The following is a 19205-nucleotide window of genomic DNA, read 5'->3' as shown; positions in this document are numbered from 1 at the left end:
GGCAATCTGAAAGGTGCTATCAAGAGTTGAGTGTTCATTTCATTTTCCTACTGTCTTAGTAACATAGGTGTGGGCAAGGCTGGAAGAAACTGGTACCGTTTTATTGTGTCATTCCATATCTAATGCAAAATAGAGCATCCGTAACAGCGTTTGATGCACGAAATCTCACCTCTGTATGCGCGTTTTCCAACTATCAATTTCCAGACGCCACAGGGCTAGTTGTAAACAAGATGATAATGTAATTCATCTTTGTAAAAGTACTATCATCACTTTAAAAACAAGCGTTCGAAGTTGTTGCTGCTGGACAAGGCAGGTCTGCTAATTTTATGCACCAAATCGCATCTCTGTATGCGCGTTTTCCAGCTATCAATTTCAAGACACCACAGGGCTAGTTGTAAACAAGATGATAATGTAATGCATCTTTGTTAAAGAATATCATCGTTTTAAAAACAAGCGTTCGAAGTTGTTGCTGCTGGACAAAGCAGGTCTGCTAATCTTATCAAATTGTTTATTATCAACGCTGAAGAAGCTTTATTGTACACTATGATATACATTGCAGGCAGTATGCTGTGGAACTCTTCTACCGTTGTGTCCTCTGTGGCAAAAACTATATAGCAAGGACAGCACTTCAACGGGGCGCCTCAAAATAGGTAGTCCTCACAAGTGCGGCCTACAGCGCGTAATGTTTTCTCAGCAGTGGTTTTATGGCTACCAACGGCATCCTAATTAGTAGTATATTAACTCAGCTGTCATTCCTCCATGGCTTTCTTAGTATAAGACAGCGATCTCCTGGTCAATCCGACGGACGACTGGCAGCAACAATAGACGCGCTAACAGCACAGCACTAAGGGTGCCCCAAACTGGCTCCCATCACTGGCAGCAGGCAGCAGCGTTAACTGTAGGCTCGTGGGCGGGCCAGAAAAGTCCTAATAATGTTCTTCGGCATCATTCAGTTATGTTTTCCCTTTTCATACTCTTGTTATGGTCTTTCTTCCGCAACCACAGTATTATACTCAGATGATAAAAAAGAAAGATAAAACGGTGTGCAAATGACGGTTTCTATCTGAGGACTTCCTTGTTTCCATGTCCGGAGTCCGCGTTTCATCGCAGCGGGTACTGTGGAGGCGTAGCCATGATTATCGCGGAGAGTCTGCGTCAGCGCCTGCGGTCTTCGTCGAGGTCGTAGTCCTCCATCACTACGTGGGCGACTTGCTCGTCGACCACTTTTGCCTCCGCTTCTGCGGGGTCGTCTTCGCGCCTCTTCCGTTTGCCCAGGGTTATCGGAGTCTGCCGGGGGCTCTGGAAAATAGGTTCAACCGTGGGAGGTCAGCTGCTCCGATAAAGTGAGGCGCGGGAGATGTTTGCGAACCCATATTGGGCGCGGCGATAGGGAGGAAGCAGCGGGGACAGGCAATAAACACGACTTAAAGGTCGCTGAAACCAAACGGAAATGGGCCTCAAAGAGACAATGGATGCCATGACCAGAAAGGCTATAGTTCGTTCGGGTAGCACAGTGGATTCTGAGAAAGAAAAATATATATAGAAAAGAGCACAAGAATGAGGTTGGGAGATAAAAGAGATTAGAAAATCTCCGGTGATAAGGTTCCTGCTGGTGGTCGGTAAGGCACGAAAGGCTAGAGTTGCGTAAGGGAACAATTTGTTTTCCACTGTACATAAAGGGCTTATGATGGTAGTTGGAAAATTTTGCGGTGCACCCTTGCCTGTAATATCAGTTCGCCATACTGTTGCGATACGCGATAATATTGATTGATTGATTGATTGATTGATTGATTGATTGATTGATTGATTGATTGATTGATTGATTGATTGATTGATTGATTGATTGATTGATTGATTGATTGATTGATTGATTGATTGATTGATTGATTGATTGATTGATTGATTGATTGATTGATTGATTGATTGATCGATCGATCGATCGATCGATTGCTTGATCAATTGATCAGTGCTGCGTAAGACTGCAATTCTACTTATTTCTTTTCTACCGAAGAGGGGGGAGAGAGTTACTGTTTTTCTGTCATACAGGTTTCCTAAAAACAGCAAGGATTATTATAATGCCGGTGCTTATGTTTCAGGGACTCATAGAGCGCTATATAATTTGATTGAAAGTAGCATCTACGCACTCTCAGCATCACTTCGGGATATAAACGAACCACCTAGAGGACACAGTTACGAATCATGGGCAATTCCGTCCCTTAGTGACATGGTAAGACATGCAACTAAAGGGCATTGGCTTCCATTGATGGGCACTTACGTCAATGCATGCTGCAATTATGCAGAAGGCTTCTTCCTGAGAGATGTTAGCTGGGAGCGTATTCTGGAGAAAAAAAAAAAAAACACAGGAACCGGAGGTTCATTATTCAGAAGAATGTTTACATTGACTTACGTAAGCATGATGTCCTTCACACCTCACGCAGTTCGAGATATATCATATATACATTCAAAGACAGCCCAGAAGTCTTCATTGTTCTCTGAAATGGTTACCATTCATTTGCTAGCAGCATGTCAAATCCCCCATTCTCGTTTGCACTTTTTTTCAGTCAGATCATCCACTTGGCAAAATTTCCGCCTAGGCGCTTTACTCTAACTGGAGACCTACAACAAGCTGTAAGTAATAGTCATATCCCTTTCTTTATAAATTTCCGAAAACGCAACTCCCCTCGGCAATGTGGCTCGACGAATTTCGTCCATCGCGCCCTTTTCGAAAAGCGCACCTCACCTTTTCAGCGCACTGCACAGCAACGTCAATTCCTACGCGTTAACGTGTGGCGCACCTGTAACGTAGTACTGCAGGTGGGCGGGGCACGGCTAATGACGTAGCGAGCGGGCTTCGCAGTGACGTGTAGAGATTGACGTCAATTCAAAGTTCGTGCCTTTCGAAAAGGATGGGCGATGGATAAACTTTGTGTTCACAGTGCGGATGGAAGCGCGTTTCCGAAATCTTAAAGCGCTATATTGCTGCTACTAACAGCCGATTACGAACCTCCGGTTACATTCGCGCCCCTAAGTGCAAACGTTAATAAGAAAACTATTACAATTTAGTTAAACAGCTCACAGTAAGCCTCATGCTCACGGTTTCTGATATGAGCCAACATTGGAATTAAAACATCGATGAAACCATCTCGATATCTTTATATATATATATATATATATATATATATATATATAATATTCTGCTTCACCTTCACTGAAGCATCCAATGTATACAGTGACAGAGTGACGTCATGGCACAGGGAAATATGCATGGAGGCAGACTGTGAGCCGATTCATTTCGCAATAATTTAAACTGCAAAGTCTGTTTCACAAAAGACGGAAGTAGATGAAAAAAATTGATGGTGGCTTAACTTGGCTAAGTCTGGTTATCAGAAGCGAAAAGTTTCGGCGATGCCATGGCTTAGCTTGTGGTTCCTTGGCGTAGTTGTGGTTTACCTTTTTGTTCACGGTTGCACCTTATAGATATTCCATGGCTTATCATCACGGTGAAACATTGATTACAGCCGTACATCACATAAGATGAGCGCGCGGCACCGGCTAAAGGTCAAACGGTGGAGTCGCGGAGGTGGTTATGGAGGCTCCGACCACCTGCGCCTCTCCTGTGACGTCACGTGGTTTGCGCATGCGCAGCTGTGGCTTTTATTGCGAAAGCAATACTATGCCAGGTCTAACCGCTCGTCGCTGTGTGCCGTGTCCGTGTCCATGACCGTGGTCCCCTGACAGGAGCTGCCAATAAGTCTCTCGTTTCACGTTAGACGGTTATGTCTGACTCAGCCTGCCAGGACCCTGGCATTCATGTTACCCCTATAGGCCACTAAGGCACGTTCATACGGCTTGGTTAAAGCGGGGCTTTATATGTGTTTCTAACGACGGAACACACGCGACACTCGGAGTTGACTAGCCAAGTCAAGCTTTACGCTTCAAAAAAATTAATCAAACTATACATGTGTACCAACTGCTCTTTTGCAAAAATTAATATTCTGAAATTTGCCAACGGAAATCCAGCAAACAAGTGGAGCAGTCGAGAAAATAATCAGCAGAATAAACGGAACTACGCTGTTGGAGGCTCAGAAACATTGAAGAACGTTTCGTTCATTTATAAGCAAGTCAACAGAGAGTGCCGTATCTAATAATGCGAAGTACTGAAAATAAGTGGCAAAAAAAAGGGGGGGGGGGGGCAATGCAGCTTATCGTAGTTAGGAAATGTAAATGATAATACACAAAGCTTGCCAAATATTTCGCTCTCTTCAAATCTGTGTCGCCCAATGGCGCCGCTGATTTCACGGTCATATTCAGTTTTTATGAAGCGTCCGAGTCTCGGCTTTCATTGTCAAGTCGTGGTCTATAGCCACCCTTTGGAGCGGTTGCTATCTTTTCGTTATGGTCGTGGCCATCTCTGTTTTCTTTTCTTTTTTTTTTTATTCTTCATGCCTGTCTGCCTTTCTAAACAAGCCGGAGCCGTGGACCCGTCTTCTTAGAATCTCATTTCGTAGGGTTCGGTTTCGACGCTGTTTCTGACATGTGGCTTTCATCGGGGGCGCGCGTTCCTCGCTGCCCGCCTTGTTACGAATTTCCCAGACGTTGCTGTATATTTCCGGAGCTCGACTCACCTCGGGAACGTCGTAAACACGATATTTTACGCTGCTTTTCTCGAACTTTGAAGCACATCCCATTGTGTGAAAGACCGGAATAAACGTTCTCGAAAAATGGTCATATCCCTCTGTGAAGAGAGGGAAAATCTCGTTGTGGAGCTTATTTCGGGCCTGAAAGGCTTCTGTCAAAACGCCTTTATCGAGTGTAATGGAAATGTTCCGCCGCGCCACTCGTTGAGATTCAAAGATGGCGTAGCCATCTTGACCATGTGTGCGTCATTGCTTCGTGTGTTTAGCCTTTTCCACCAACGCAGAAGCTATTTTTGAACGTTGTGGATGTGTACCATCTACTTTCTGCGATCATTCAGCTGAGTGCTTATTTCTCGAGGTGGACACGTAATACACCCTCGAAGTGCATCAGAAATGGTCTTGGCACGCTCTCTTTCATGTTCAATTCGCAAAATCTTCCGGAGTGTTGATGTGCTGGTTTCTGAAACTGGAGTAGGAAAACTTTTTTGTTTGTTTCTGGTTCTACATTGACTGACTTTGTCTTTATGAAAAGATACCGCTAGTAAACAAGCTCCTCTGATTGTTGCACTTGTTCAGAATCCATTCCTTGACATAGCTAGGGTCGCCATGAAGCAGGCCTTTGCATGTATTTTGGAAACTTATGCAGAATTGGAAGTACCTCCTAATTCTTGCAGTAGCTTAAGAGCATTTCTTGGCCTTATTGGTTAGATTACCAATATTAACATTCGTTATTTCTGCACAGCCAGTAAGCAAAATACTCCTCAGTATCAAGGTTTCAGTGTAAATAAAAAACTATCAATAATTCTATAATAGTCGAAACTGCTTCCAGTACAACAATTTCTTACCTGCTTTAAGCAACCATTGATCTGTAAGAAACAAGAACAATTATAAGAATCATTGTACTAAGCAACATATCATTGAAATCAAAATAACTTTACTGTTTTACACGCCACTACATTTTTACCTCAGGGCGGCTTTAATGACTTCTTGGTAACCGTCAGAGAGTACTATGTCCAGCTAGCCTCGCTTTCTAGATAACATCTTCAGTCACAAACAGAGCGGAGCCGGTTACCTCTGATGACACTAATTTCTCGAGTAACTATAGGTAGACAATGACTATTTATAAGCTCTACAGTATTGATTGTGAGGTGCTGTCCATCATTATGCGTCTCTGATAATTCTGCTTTATGATGACTGAGATACAGCAACCTAAAGTGATTGATGATGAGATCATATCGTTCACCCTTGAAGCGCAGTTATGCCAATTTCTGAAGTAAAACTATGCTGATTTCGAAGATAGCACTATATGCTATAATGATAACGTCTAGAGAGAACGCATTATAGGCAGAGGCCAGATATGTTGCGCAGTGACATAGTAAGCTGAGTACTGAAGATTATTTGATTTTATATGTAAGCGAGATCATTTTGACGGTTGAAAATATAGCTACCGAAGGAATAGAACACTCTCAAGAAAATCGTTAACGATATTCTTTCTTTAAACACAACATGAATGCTGAATGTTGAGTCACTAGTAATAATAATAATAATAATAATAATAATAATAATAATAATAATAATAATAATAATAATAATAATAATAATAATAATAATAATAATAATAATAATAATAAGGGCATGATATCTACGGCATTCACTCGATTCTAAGTACTCCAAATTGAAGAGGGGAGGGGGGGGGGGGGGGGGGCTTAGATTCAAAAATTCTAAAATATCACCTTCCGCCCATTTTTCACGAAGAGCCGGGAGCAAGAAATAACAGTTTAGCAAACATATTCGTCAAAGGCCATTACAGTTCGCTTCAGCTTTAGCTCTAGGCAGCCCTATACAAACTCGTTCCGACTTCCGTTCCGTTCGACATAGCAACGGCCGTTGCTAAGAACGCCGCAGCACCCCAAGACTCTGACAGCTTCAGCTCGACGACAGAAGGAGCAAACGAACTTACCAGCATTGAATACGCAATCATCCTTGCAAATAAATGTTTGTTATATTCGCAAGCAAACATTTTTTTTTTTTTTTTTGCGAAGTTAGAGGGAAGGGTGGTGCTTAGAATCAAGAGGTGGATAGGTTTGCGAGAATACGGTAGTTATTTTCTCCAGGTAAGAGGAGCAGCTACCTTTCTTCGACGCATTGCTACGATCTAGAAGAAATCCATCAATACTGTTCAGAAACGAAGTCCCTGCACGTTCAAAACAGCTTTAGACGTACAGGCATAATGACCTCTCCCACCTCTGGACGTTTGCAGAGTGCCAACGGAGAAAATATTTTTCCTGAGCGTCAAAAAACGTTTTCGCAAGAATTGTTTTCTAGAAGCACCAAGGAGGCTACCAGTTGAGTGGCATACTAGGAGGGAAAAGGGTAGAAGGAAATGCGAATGATGCAAAAGAGATGGAGTACTCACGGCGGTGTTGTACTTTTGCTGGTTGCACAAAATACATTGGCTCTGAAACACAGACATTATGTTACCATATAGGTGGGCAAGAGGTATCGTGAATATGGTGAATTTGGAACCACAGCTCTTGGCGCAGAATCCAGAAAGTGGACTGGCATTGCGCCAGTGTAGATTTAATTGTAAGCGCAACATACGGAGCTGGAACTGTGTCCGTGCTATGTAACATGCTACCAGTTGCATAAAAAAAAAAAGCTTCGTGAATAAATGTAAGAAATACGGCACTTCTTCCCCATAGGTCATGTTAAACCAATGCCTCTTCACAGTATAATCATAGTTACCGATAGAGAGAATTGTTTAGATGCACACGTGTATAGTACCAGAAGTTTTCATACGACTTACCTGAAGTGACGACGCTTGAGACAGCATGCAAAACCTGACGTTCTGCTGAAAGTATACAAACGTTAGGTTATTTAAAACATAACAAGTGTCTTAAACACGTCTCCGAGTGATCTTGCTAGCAGTTTTATAAATAATTTCATTCTGATGCACAATTTGAGAAAACCTTTAATTCGACTCCACAGAAAAAGTAGCAAAGGCTCACTGAAACACATCCCGTTTTAACAAACATAGTGTAGACAGGGATTTCTTAGCTTTCTTTTTGCGTTAAGTATTAACTTGAAGTTTCTCTTCATGCTAAACCTGAAATGTTAATACTTTTGATTGGTACAGTACAAAGCCACCCTGAGAGCATTTTGATGCTCATATGCAAGGTCTCTCTATTCCTGAACTTCAGTCGTAACAGTGCACATTGATCAACACGTCGATGATGTCTCTGTTTCGGGGTTTTGGAACTTCAGAAGACTATAAGGACTGAGTGATGCTTCATTCCGATATTTTGTGCTCCACATTTGCAAAAGCCGCATTTCATGTCTGTGCTGCTATGTGACCTTCAGGCACCTCGAAATAAAAACACTAACGTAAGTGTTGGCCCGTGATCTTGACCTTTGACTTTTGTTCTTTGACTTTGACCTCTGACCTTGGAATTAAATGCCGTCATCTATTGGGCGCGAACTCCACCCCTAGAGCGAGAGGCGCTAGTGTCGACTTAGCGGAGCAAGTGGTACCACGTGAATCCGCTTACTGCTGCTGAAGCAGGCGCTGGGTTGAATTTGTGCGTTTTGCAAGCTAAACGTCGCGATTTTTTCCGCAGTTTTGCTTTTTGGTGTGTGCGAGCATCAGAAACATAAATCTTCCGTCGTGGCTGTTGTTGCTTTAGTATATTTAAGCTGTTGACGTGGTCCGTTACTGCTCTCTAGACGGGACTGAACTCGACGCTCACTCCCATTCCTACCCGAAAAATTAGCTTAAGGAAGCTTCGTTAAACAAGCTGCCAATGTGTAAAGACGTGAGTGGTCATTCTTGTGCGTGAAACATGCGTTTCATCGAGCAAGATTTCATCTATAGGGAGTTGGAGACTTCCGTGAGTTACGGTCGAAAGACTGACGCAAATTAAGGTCTCTGTTTTTACGCATATCACTTGTGAAGCTAACAAAATTTGATATCTGGCGGAATTGAAAATATACTGGCTTCTTCGCAGAGCAGTACCCACACAGTGCCAAGAATTGTCGTGCGAAAGTGGAGAGCTGTCAAATTTCTTTTCAGTGAAGGCATTGATGCCAGAAACTAAACGTTTCTGCTGCCACGCGCAGCGCCACGCGTTGTGACTCGCCTTAGGCAACATCAGCAGTAATTTCAAATGACCGAGATAACAAATTATTGTGCATACCATGATCCTCTCACGTAGCAAAACTATACGCGGGAAAACAAACACCCAGCAGAGGCTTGAGTGGCAATGATTGTTATCGGTGCGCAAAAAGGAGCACACTTCTGCACAGCTGCTTTAAAATAATTCTACTCGTCATCCGCACTGTAAACCTTCACTACTAAAAGATCAGCTGGATAGCGCCGCTTCTGCCGCAAACTGTGCGAAGTACCCCGTATCTATCACAAGAGGACCAAAAAAAATGGAAAAATGATTAAGACGCCCGACTAGTGAACCGAAGTACACAGGATCAAGCCCGACTGCCTGCGAAACGGAGAGGCATCCGTGTGTTGTGCGATATCAGTGCACGTTAAATATTACTCCGAAGTTCTCTACTGCGGTACCTCTTTCTCTCTGCCTGCTTACATTCCCACTTTCCTTCCTTCTGTTTCAGTGCAGTTCAGGTATCTACGTATAAGTGAGAAAGATTCTGCGCTTCCCTTTCTTATAAACCAATGTACATGTTTATGAATAAAAGTATAAAAAATCTGCCAAAGGCACTGTCGCTTTTACTACTGAAGCGAAGCTTGAGCGTCCCACGATTTATTTCCTCTTTCCTGTCAAAGTTGTGCTGCAAACACGTTTCCTGCGGCATTCTGGCTTTGGTCCCATCATTTCGCTGCCTAAATGGCATTCATCTGCTAGTCAGCGATAGAGATTTGAACCCACATATATGGCTCCAACTGGATGCCCTAATCATCTGCCTACACCACGTGACCTAGCCCAGAGGGCGTTTACAGAGAAGGAGGAGTGGAGAGGGCGCCGTGAGAATAGCAAAAAGAGTATAAGAGCATCACGCTACCTGTCGAAGGGCTGCGCACGTTTAAGCAGGAAGCTTGTGATTTTGGTGTCGCCGTACGAGCGAGTTCTCTATTTCATACACTAGGCGACATCTATAAGCGCATTAATACATCTGCGACAATTATTTGCACTGAAAGAGAGAAAACTATTCCGAGTTCGAAAAAGGTCCTGAAGCCTCACCCGGGGGCTGCAATTAACATTTTCATTCAAATTATTTGTCTCCATCGTGCTATTTTCCTTCAGTTTATTATATTTTATACTTTCTTCATATCCTCATTCCTGCAACAGTGCGATTTCCTGCAACATCCGATATCTGGAGGAACTCATAGAGCAATTGGTGGTTTGGTTTGTGGGGTTTAACGTCCCAAAGCGACTCAGGCTATGAGAGACGCCGTAGTGGAGGACTCCGGTAATTTCGACCACCTGGGGTTCTTTAACGTGCACTGACATCGCACAGCACACGGACGCCTTGCTTTTCGCCCCCCCCCCCCCCCCCCCCCCCCGAAATGGAGCAATTATCTATCGACTGCAATAATATTAGAAAAGGCTGCCGAAGAAGACCATTGTGCGAAATAGGTAAGAATGGAAAAGGTCCGCGATGAATAATCATGAGAGCTAAGAATTAAATCACCGTATCAAGGTGGCCGCTTAGCCTTTTGTCAGTGCATACGCATACGTGTGAGTTCAATCGCTGATTTAGGCTTCTTCATTTATAATGTTTTATGCATATATCAATCAGGAAACAACACTTAATGCCACCGGCATGCACCATTTCGGCATCCCGTAATTTTACTCCTTTTATTTTGTTTACAGGTCCGGGCAGTTATAACATCACCGCGTGTCTCTATTTCTACGCTGAGCAGCAAAATCGAGATTAACTTGGAGATCAAGAACACATTATATAATGTAACTAATTCCCTACGAAGTTCGAGAACATCGTGGAGTACTGTATTGTTGCATAGCAGCAGATAAGCAAGCTAATCTGAAAGCGATAAACAGTCGATCCTTTTCTCGGTGGGTAAGGGTGGTCATTATGTTTTTAAACTCAGGAAATCTTTTGAATTATTTGTTTACTTCAACAATCATTGGAAATGCTTAAGGAACGAACAGATGTGGTAAAAAAAAAAAAATGTTCGTCTATTGTGCGCTCGCCTTTTATACAACCTTCGGCAAGCTGTGCCGCACGGCGATGATGATTTGACATTTATGACACCTACTTTCGAAATTGCTTTTTGTGTGTCTGCGCGACTCTACAGAAGCCAATCTGTGGGGCTCCCCGCGCGTACTTTTACGTTCTGTGCAATTTGGTGACCACCTGTACGTGAACTCTTTCTCACAAACTCTCTCGGTCCGTGTATTCCGTACTCTAAGAAAGTGTCGCGCTACTGCTAACACGTTTCGTTAAGCCCCATGATGGGAGTAAGTTGCGTGAACTGCAAGAGAGAGAAATACGAGGCAAATAATTTATGCGAGTAAACGTAAGGTTCGGCAATCAAAATTCAAAGGGGTCCGACAGAAACCAGTGCGTGTAGAAATCATCAAACCTGATGCATTCTGTACTTGCATCTGTGGACCGTGCTGCTAGTTTTTGCTCTGCACCTGAGGCATTTGAACGCACCCGTCTTTGATCGTTGTTAAAACGTCGAACCGCTCTCGGGTTTTTATCGCAGTTCGCTCTGTGTTGAAAGGGAACCACTCCAGCCTACAACATTAAAGCAGAGTGATGCAGTTGTCAAAAGCTTGATAGCGAATTTTCAGATTTCAGTTTCCTGTTCTGGCCGATCCGCTTCCGGAGTCTCGCCTCAGCGTTTTTTTCCTCTAATGAATAGCTTTTTCCGCCGATAATTATAGAGCGTTGGGATGCTGAATGTCTATATTGCTTAACTCGCCGTGTCTCACATGTCTGTTCAAAGCCAATTTTGTACTCTTGTTTGGTCAGTAAGCACTGAAGCTTGCCGAGGAACAGCAGTTACTTCGGTGTCCAGTAATGAATCGGAATGACGCCGAAATTATCCTAGGCGAGTGTCAAACCATTTATGTTGTTTCCAATTCTAATCAAAAGATGCTAAACCGAAATAACAGCCTGTTAATCGCAAATACTGCAGCGAGCATTTGAGATCACCTATGTTATCAAGGAGGTGTGCATTCGACTTGCCCGACTATCTTGCAGGTGTTCTGTCTAAAAAACGTTCGTTGTATGGCTACTCGTTTTTTTTTTTTTGTTTTTTTTTTGTTTTTTTTTTTAGACAGAACACCTGCAAGATAGTCGGGCAAGTCGAATGCACACCTCCTTGATAACATAGGTGATATGGCTACTCGGGAAACGCAGCCGCCGAATCCCGGCCTCGGCGGCTGCGTTTCGATAGAGGCGAAACGAAGTGGCGTCCGTGTGCTGTGCGATGTCAGCGCACGTTAAAGATCCCCAGGTGGTCGAAATTACTCCGTAGCCCTCCACTACGGCCCCCCTTTCTCTCTATCCACTTTCACTCCCACCTTCATCCCTTCCCTTACGGCGCGGTTCAGGTGTCCACAGAGCAAGTGTGACAGATACTGCGCCTTTCCCTTCCTGTGAACCAACCAGAACCAACCAGTATGGCTACTCGGCTGGGGGAAGTATCAATCCTCTCCTTTTTAAACCAAAGTCAGCTACGAGGTCTGCAGTCCACTTGTCCCCTTTCGCGCGCTTTATTATTTTTTTTTTCTCACTGCTTTACAAACATACGTCACCTGGAGATTAGGTTGTACACGTCATAGTGACAACTGCACACCGTTAGCTACAAATAGAGGAAGGAAATTTGTTAGCATCACTGTTTAAGGAAAACAGATGAAGCAAGTCGTCAATTTTTCTTTCATGTTTACCAGCCTTCTTTGATGCAGATAAATATCGTACTATATCAAGGCACTGGTTCAGGAATCGCTACAAAGTATTTGATATTTTAGTCAACAAAGAAACGCAACAAATAATGTGTGGTTCAAGAAGTTCGTACACGTTACACAATCGAGTGAGGTAAAGATCCTTTTCTTTAGGCCTGTGTAGTGTGGGGTCGAGAACCAAATTTAACAGACTCAAAGCAAAACTTTTTTCTTCTTGAGCCTCATAATGCCAAGGAAAAGAACCTCTACTGTAATTTATTGACACTGAAAACTTAAATATCACCGTATTCCTTTGGGGACTATCAGTTGCGAACAGCTTGATTCGTCGTATTAAAAAGTGAGGCATATGTTGGCTTTAAAATAATGTACTCGCATGGTAGACTTGAATTAAATAGTCCAGAAATTCTTCACAGGTGCAGTGTCCTAAAATTGAGCACGTTATATTTTCTATGCCTCATTGAATACACCCAACAGAAAACAATTTCTGCTACTCAAATGCAGTGTACAAGTAGGAAATGGTATGAAATGACTTGTCATGGTGTAGAAGGATTAAAAAAAAACGTACAATACTGAAGCGATTGATTTATGCACTTGACTAGTAAGCAGAACCATTGAATTTGAATGAGTCTCGCAGAAAACAGAAATCTATACATCTAGTGTTTAATGTCATGATGAAACCTAGATTTCTGACCATGTAAAGGAATGTGTAATGTACCACTGCAGAGTTTCGAGAACTTTTAGTCACTTCTGACTTTTAATTTCTTGATTCGCCTGTTTGCTGAGTTTTGAAGTTTCTGAAGAAAGTAATTCTGACTTAATTCCCGCGCCATCCACTGCCACTATCTGCGCTTGTAGTCAACAGCGTTTTGCTCTAAATACATTAATTCATTCAACTTTTATTTATTTATTTATTTATTTATTTATTTATTTATTTATTTATTTATTTATTTATTTATTTATTTATTTATTTATTTATTTATTTATTTATTTATTTATTTATTTATTTATTTATTTATTTATTTATTTATTTATTTATTTATTTATTAAAGGTGCCGAGACAAAGTCTACTATATTGCAGCTTGAGAAGGCCTTGACCCTTTTTGCATGGATCAGCACAGAGAAGCACATTAAAATATATATAGTAGCTCTTACACATGCAGGTATAACACAGAGGTAATGCAAGATCAGATGTACACAAATTACCTGTCACAGAAAAGCAGTCACTTAGACATACTTCGGAAAGTATTTACAACACTCGCCAAAATCACTATCAAATATATAGACTCAAGACAATCTCAATTCTGAGCGTTTAATATTTTTCATATTGATTTCAATTTCAAAATTACGTAAAAAAAAGTCCCGTCAGGTGATGGTAACTGTGAACTATTGTCTGTAGAACCAAAACACGTCAAATCAAGTCACGCTTTCTCCAAAAGCTGTCATGTAGGTTTAATGTCGGTTAATATTATAATATGTAAATTAACAAATATAAGCGTCTCTCATGAGTTCTGGCACCAGCTGACATAGTGCACTGCCAATTTTTAGTGCCAAAAAATGAAACATTTTGTTTTTCTCTTTAACCGATTAGGTAGTGCCGAAAGTGGGCATTCATTAAGACCATTTGAGTTCCGCACTTCGAGTCACTGACAGCGTGGGGGACTCACAAGCGATATACGAAAACACTGCTCAATCAGTAGCAGCAGAGTTCTCTATTCAATATTTTTTTATTATTATTATGAGCACAATCTGTTCTCACAGAGCGGGAATTTACCTGGTTAAGGCCATTCAGGAAAAACGCCGTCACAACAATGGTACAAAACGGCACAGAGGTCACAATGTTTTTCCATGTCTGAAACACCTGCAAAATATACCAAGGAAAAATCACTACGCCGCCATAACAAGGCAAAAATGTGCTGTGTTCGGTGTCGACCTAGCCTGCAAATTAACACACAAAACAATCTTCTCAGTCATCTATCGTTTTCTAAGCCAGTTTGTAGGGGCATATCTGTTTACAGCTTCTCGATATTTCGGTCAAGTGCTGTACTCTTTATAGCGAATAGAAGACCTGTTTTGCATAGATGTATTTGTGCCTCGCTTTATTCTTGTCAACCGGCTGTCTCTTTCTGAAGGACGTATCATCATCATCATCATCATCATCATCATCATCATCAGCCTGACTATACCCACTGCAGGGCGAAGGCCTCTCCCATATTTCTCAACTTAACCCGGTTCTGTGCTAGCTGCATCCACTTGACCTCCGCGAACTTCTTAACCTCATCCACCCACCTAGCTTTCTGCCGCCCCCTGCTACGCTTTCCTTCCCTTGGAATCCAGTTTGTTACCCTCAGCGACCATCGGTTATCCTCTCTTCGCACCACATGTCCTGCCCATGCCCATTTCTTCTTCTTAATTTCCACTAGAATTTCGGTAACTTGAGTTATTTCTCTGACCCACTCTGCACGCTTCCTATCTCTTAATGTTACCCCTACCATTTTTCGTTCCATAGCCCTCTGGGTTGTCCTCAACTTAAGTAGAACTCTCTTGGTTAGCCTCCACGTTTCAGCCCCATAGGTGAGTACAGGCAAGATGCAAATGTTATATACTTTCCTCTTTAGCGATACCGGTAAGCTGCTTGTCATAATCTATGAGTGCTTGCCAAATGCGCTCCATCCCAATCTTATTCTTCTTGTTATTTCCTTTTCATGGTCCGGATCTGCGGTTACTACCTGTCCTAAGTAGACATATTCGCCTACTACTTCCAGTACTTCGCTACCTAATGTAAACTGCTGTTCCCTCCCGAGGCTGTTGAACATCTATGAGTCTTCTGCATATTGATTTTCAAGCCTACCTTTCTACTTTTTCTGTCTAGGTCACCAATCATTATTTGCAGTTCATCCCCCGAGTTGCTTAGCAAGGCAATGTCATCAGCAAATCGCAGATTACTGAGGTATTCTCCATCTACCCTTATCCCTAACTGCTCCTATTACAAGTCTCATACTTCCTCTAAGCAAGCTGTGAATAGTACTGCGGAGATTGTGTCTCCTTGCCTAACACCTTTCTTTATGGGGATTTTGTTACTTTCTTTATGCAGAACTATGGTTGCTGTGCAGCCACTATATATATCGTCCAGCACTTTCACGTACGGCTCGTCTTACCCCTGATTTCGCAATGCCTGCATCACCGCCGAAGTTTCTACTGAGTCAAATGCTTTTTCGTAATCAATGAATGCTATGTATAAGGGCTGGTTATATTCCGAGCATTTTTCTATCACCTGATTGATGGTATGGATATGATCGATAGTAGTATCGTTTCCGAAAACCTGCTTGATCTTTTGCTTGATTGCAGTCTAAGGCTGTCCTTATTCTATTAGCGATTACCTTAGTAAATACCTTATACGTAACAAACAGTAAGCTGATTGGTCTGTAATTTGTAAGGTCCTTAGAGTCCCCTTTCTTATGAATGAGGATAATGTTTGCATTCTTCCATGGTTCCGGTACCGTCGATGACATCAGGCACTGCGTATACAGGGTGGCCAGTTTTTCTAACACGATAGCCCCCCCCCCCCCCCCTTCCTCCAGAAAATCGGTAGTTATCTGATGCTCTCCAGCTGATTTCCCCCTTTTCATAGTTTCTAATGCTTTCTTGACCTCGTCCTTCGCCACTGGTGGAACGTCTGACTGTTTTTCCCTAAAGCCAATCTCATTACGGTCCTGACTACTTTGGCTACTGTAGAGATCTGTATAGAACTCCTCGGCTACTTTGACTATCTTCTCCATATTCATGATGCCGTTGCCCGCCTTGTCCCTTATCGCAGACATCTGGTTTTTGCCGATGCCCAATTTCTTCTTTACTGCTTTAAGGTTTCCCCCGTTCTTTACAGCATGCTCAATTTTCTCCATGTTATACTTTCTTATATCGGCCACCTTGCGCTTATTGATCAGCTTTGACATCTCGGCCAATTCGATCTAGTCTGTTGGATTGGAAGCTTTCATACTCTGGCGTTTCTTAATCAAATCTTTCATCTCCTTAGACAGCTTGCCGGTATCCTCTCTAACTACCCTCTCCGCCTAATTCTACCGCACATTCAGTAATGATATCTCTGAAATTATGGTTCATTGCTTCTAGGGTAATGTCGCCATTCTCGTTTAGAGCTGAATATCTATTCTGTAGCGAGATCCTGAACTCTTCTGCCCTCCCCCTCACCGCTAATTCGTTGATGGGTTTCTTTCTTACTAATCTGTTGCATTCCTTCTTCAGATTTAGGCTAATTCGGGACCTCACCATCCTGTGGTGCGCTCGTAAGGACGTATGGGGATGCCTAAATTATTGCACATAAATTCCATTGAACAGCTGAGCATGTCAGTACATAACAGGACAATCTAAGCCGGTTCTACGATGGATGCCGACATATTAATGCTTCGGCCTGTTAAGCGTGCGTGTAAATCGATATTGATAGTCAGGAGATTGTACACTTGTGTGCACTACCGCAATGCTGGTATATTAACACTATGAATAGTTGTAGGCTCGCTTCAGTGTTTTCTTTTCCACGGTAGGTTCGAACGAACAAATGCAGGCAGAAAGATCGTGCGCAAAAGGCTTGGTGAACGCCTAAAAATGGCGGCGATGAAAGGCATATTTACTTACGCTGTACCTCGATATATTGTAAATCGCATCACAACAGGTCGAAGTGGAAACAAGTCGCGAGGAAATGTCTGCCGTTCGAACGATGTAGCTGCTGAAAATCATTCTGGCTCTTCAAGCGGGAACAGCAAATTCAATGCTAGGAAGACGCCACCGCAAGTGTAGACCTCTTACTCGTCAAATAGGTTTCGCATTAAGGCAACTCTGGTGGCATCTTAAGCGTCGTTAGTTACATCAGGGAAAGTAGGCCAACGCCGTGTTCCGGGACACAGCTCAGCTCGCTTACCTGCATTCGTCGCCGCGGCTCCATTTGGGTCACGTTCCAAAATGGTTTGAAAAATAACTCTCCAACGTCCAACAGGATGCCGTGTACAACTGTCCTCACCTGTAGCCAACCAGGTGGCGTGGTAACGCGAGCACATTGAGAGAGGGAAAAGAAAAGGAAAGTGTGTGAAAAATGCCCTTATTGGGTGCGAACCAGCCCCCGCTTCAGAGCTCGGTGGGACGGTCCCCATTTTTTTCTACTGGATGCCAGCGGTGAATGAGAGGCCCGACGGGGGGCGGAATGTTCCGCATCTCACCGCACTGGCGACGTTTCAGAGGTCATATCCGTTTTGTACCTTTCGCGTGCGCGCTTGGCGGCCTCGGCGCTCTTTTGTACGCATCTGAAGCTGATGCTCAATCCTATTCGCATTCTCTTACCTCCTTCTTTTTTTGCGTGTGCCTGTCCTTATGCTGAATCTTTTTTTCTGTTTCTTCTTTTTTGCTGTTGTTCACGTGCCTCGTGATCTTCAATTCTGGCGCTATTTATTTCTTTCTATTTTCTGGAATGGGGAGGGAGGGGGGCTGACATCGGTCATAGAATGTGTGGGATTTTTCTGGTTACTTCAGCAAAATTCGCAACTCTGCTTTCGCGGGGGAAACTGAAGGATCGCTAACGCAATAAACATGCTGCCTGCACATATCTCAACAGCCTCCCCGATCTCCTGCGCAATCTGCTCAGAGCGCCGGCTAACCACTGGTGAACTGGCGTAATCCTCTTTATGGATCACCATCTAGCTCGCACCATTACTTAGTGATCTTCTGTTAGTATATTAATGTATTTCCCCGTAGTCGACGTTGCAAATTTCATCTGATAAATGGTGGTTTCGATCCTCACTACTGAAGGTTCTAACGACGTGCCCCGTGTTGGTTTGGTACGTGTAGGCCATAAGATTGACTATTTCCTCAACATATAATTTCCTGTTATGTCCTTCGAGTGAACCTGGCAGCTATAGCTGTGTCAATGAGTGTGGGAGATCTTGCGGTAGAACATTGGAAGAGCCAGCACCAGAAGCGGAAAACGGCATTCAGTTTTTTGTTGCCCCGCCGGGGTGGTGCAGTGTTAAGTCGCCCGACTACTGTGCCGAAGCACCCGGGTTCGAACCCGACCTCGGCGGCTGCGTTTCGATGGAGGCGAAACGAGGAGGCGCCCGTGTGCTGTGCGATGTCAGCGCACGTTAAATATCCCCAGGTGGTCGAAATTACTCCGTAGCCCTCCACTACAGCTCCTCTTTCTCTCTTTCCGCTTTCACTCCCACTTTCCTCTCTTCCCTTACGGCGCGGTTCAGATGTCCACAGAAACAAGCCTGACAGATACTGCGCCTTTTCCTTCCTGTGAACCAATTACTATTATTATTATTATTCATGCAGTTTTGCCCTTTTGCTCCTTACAACTGGGCTGCGGATATAGTCAAGTTAAGAACTACGGCTTAAGCTCCGTGCTGCTTATTTGTGCTTGTTTAGGAGCTTTGCCGGCTTTGACCCGAAAACTGCTCTTAACGGGCCGCATCAGCTCTCTTTAGTGCCTCGTAGCGTTAATCAGCTGTCACCTTGCCCAGTAAAGAAAGTGTGTTGGAAGATCAATGCCGGTTGATTCAATGATGACTCACCTAGGAAAATAAAGCCTCTGTTTCTGTGACAAAACGCAAACGAACGGTGATTGGTGGACTGCGTTTCGACGTGACTGCGTGAGAATGGCGTT

General features: G+C 43.2%; 2 protein-coding genes across 2 annotated transcripts in view; one reads left to right on the top strand and one right to left on the bottom strand.

Annotated features, from left to right (window-relative positions):
* Window positions 1-19205, top strand: part of LOC146182062 (uncharacterized) — a 161551-nt gene that overhangs the window by 109919 nt on the left and 32427 nt on the right. The window lies entirely within an intron of this gene.
* On the bottom strand, window positions 462-17492 carry LOC146182066 (uncharacterized). Its single transcript, XM_084575596.1, has 7 exons — window positions 17469-17492; window positions 14313-14399; window positions 7444-7488; window positions 7054-7095; window positions 5483-5503; window positions 2276-2338; window positions 462-1299 (listed from the first exon to the last, which is right to left on the bottom strand). The coding sequence occupies exons 1-7, from the start codon at window positions 17490-17492 to the stop codon at window positions 1156-1158; spliced, it is 426 nt and encodes a 141-aa protein (XP_084431722.1). The 3' UTR covers window positions 462-1155.

The sequence above is a fragment of the Amblyomma maculatum genome, chromosome 8 (genome assembly GCF_055883805.1).
Source record: "Amblyomma maculatum isolate TAMU_Amacu chromosome 8, ASM5588380v1, whole genome shotgun sequence".
Lineage (NCBI taxonomy): Eukaryota > Metazoa > Arthropoda > Arachnida > Ixodida > Ixodidae > Amblyomma > Amblyomma maculatum.
This window is presented reverse-complemented; position numbering and strand designations above follow the sequence as displayed.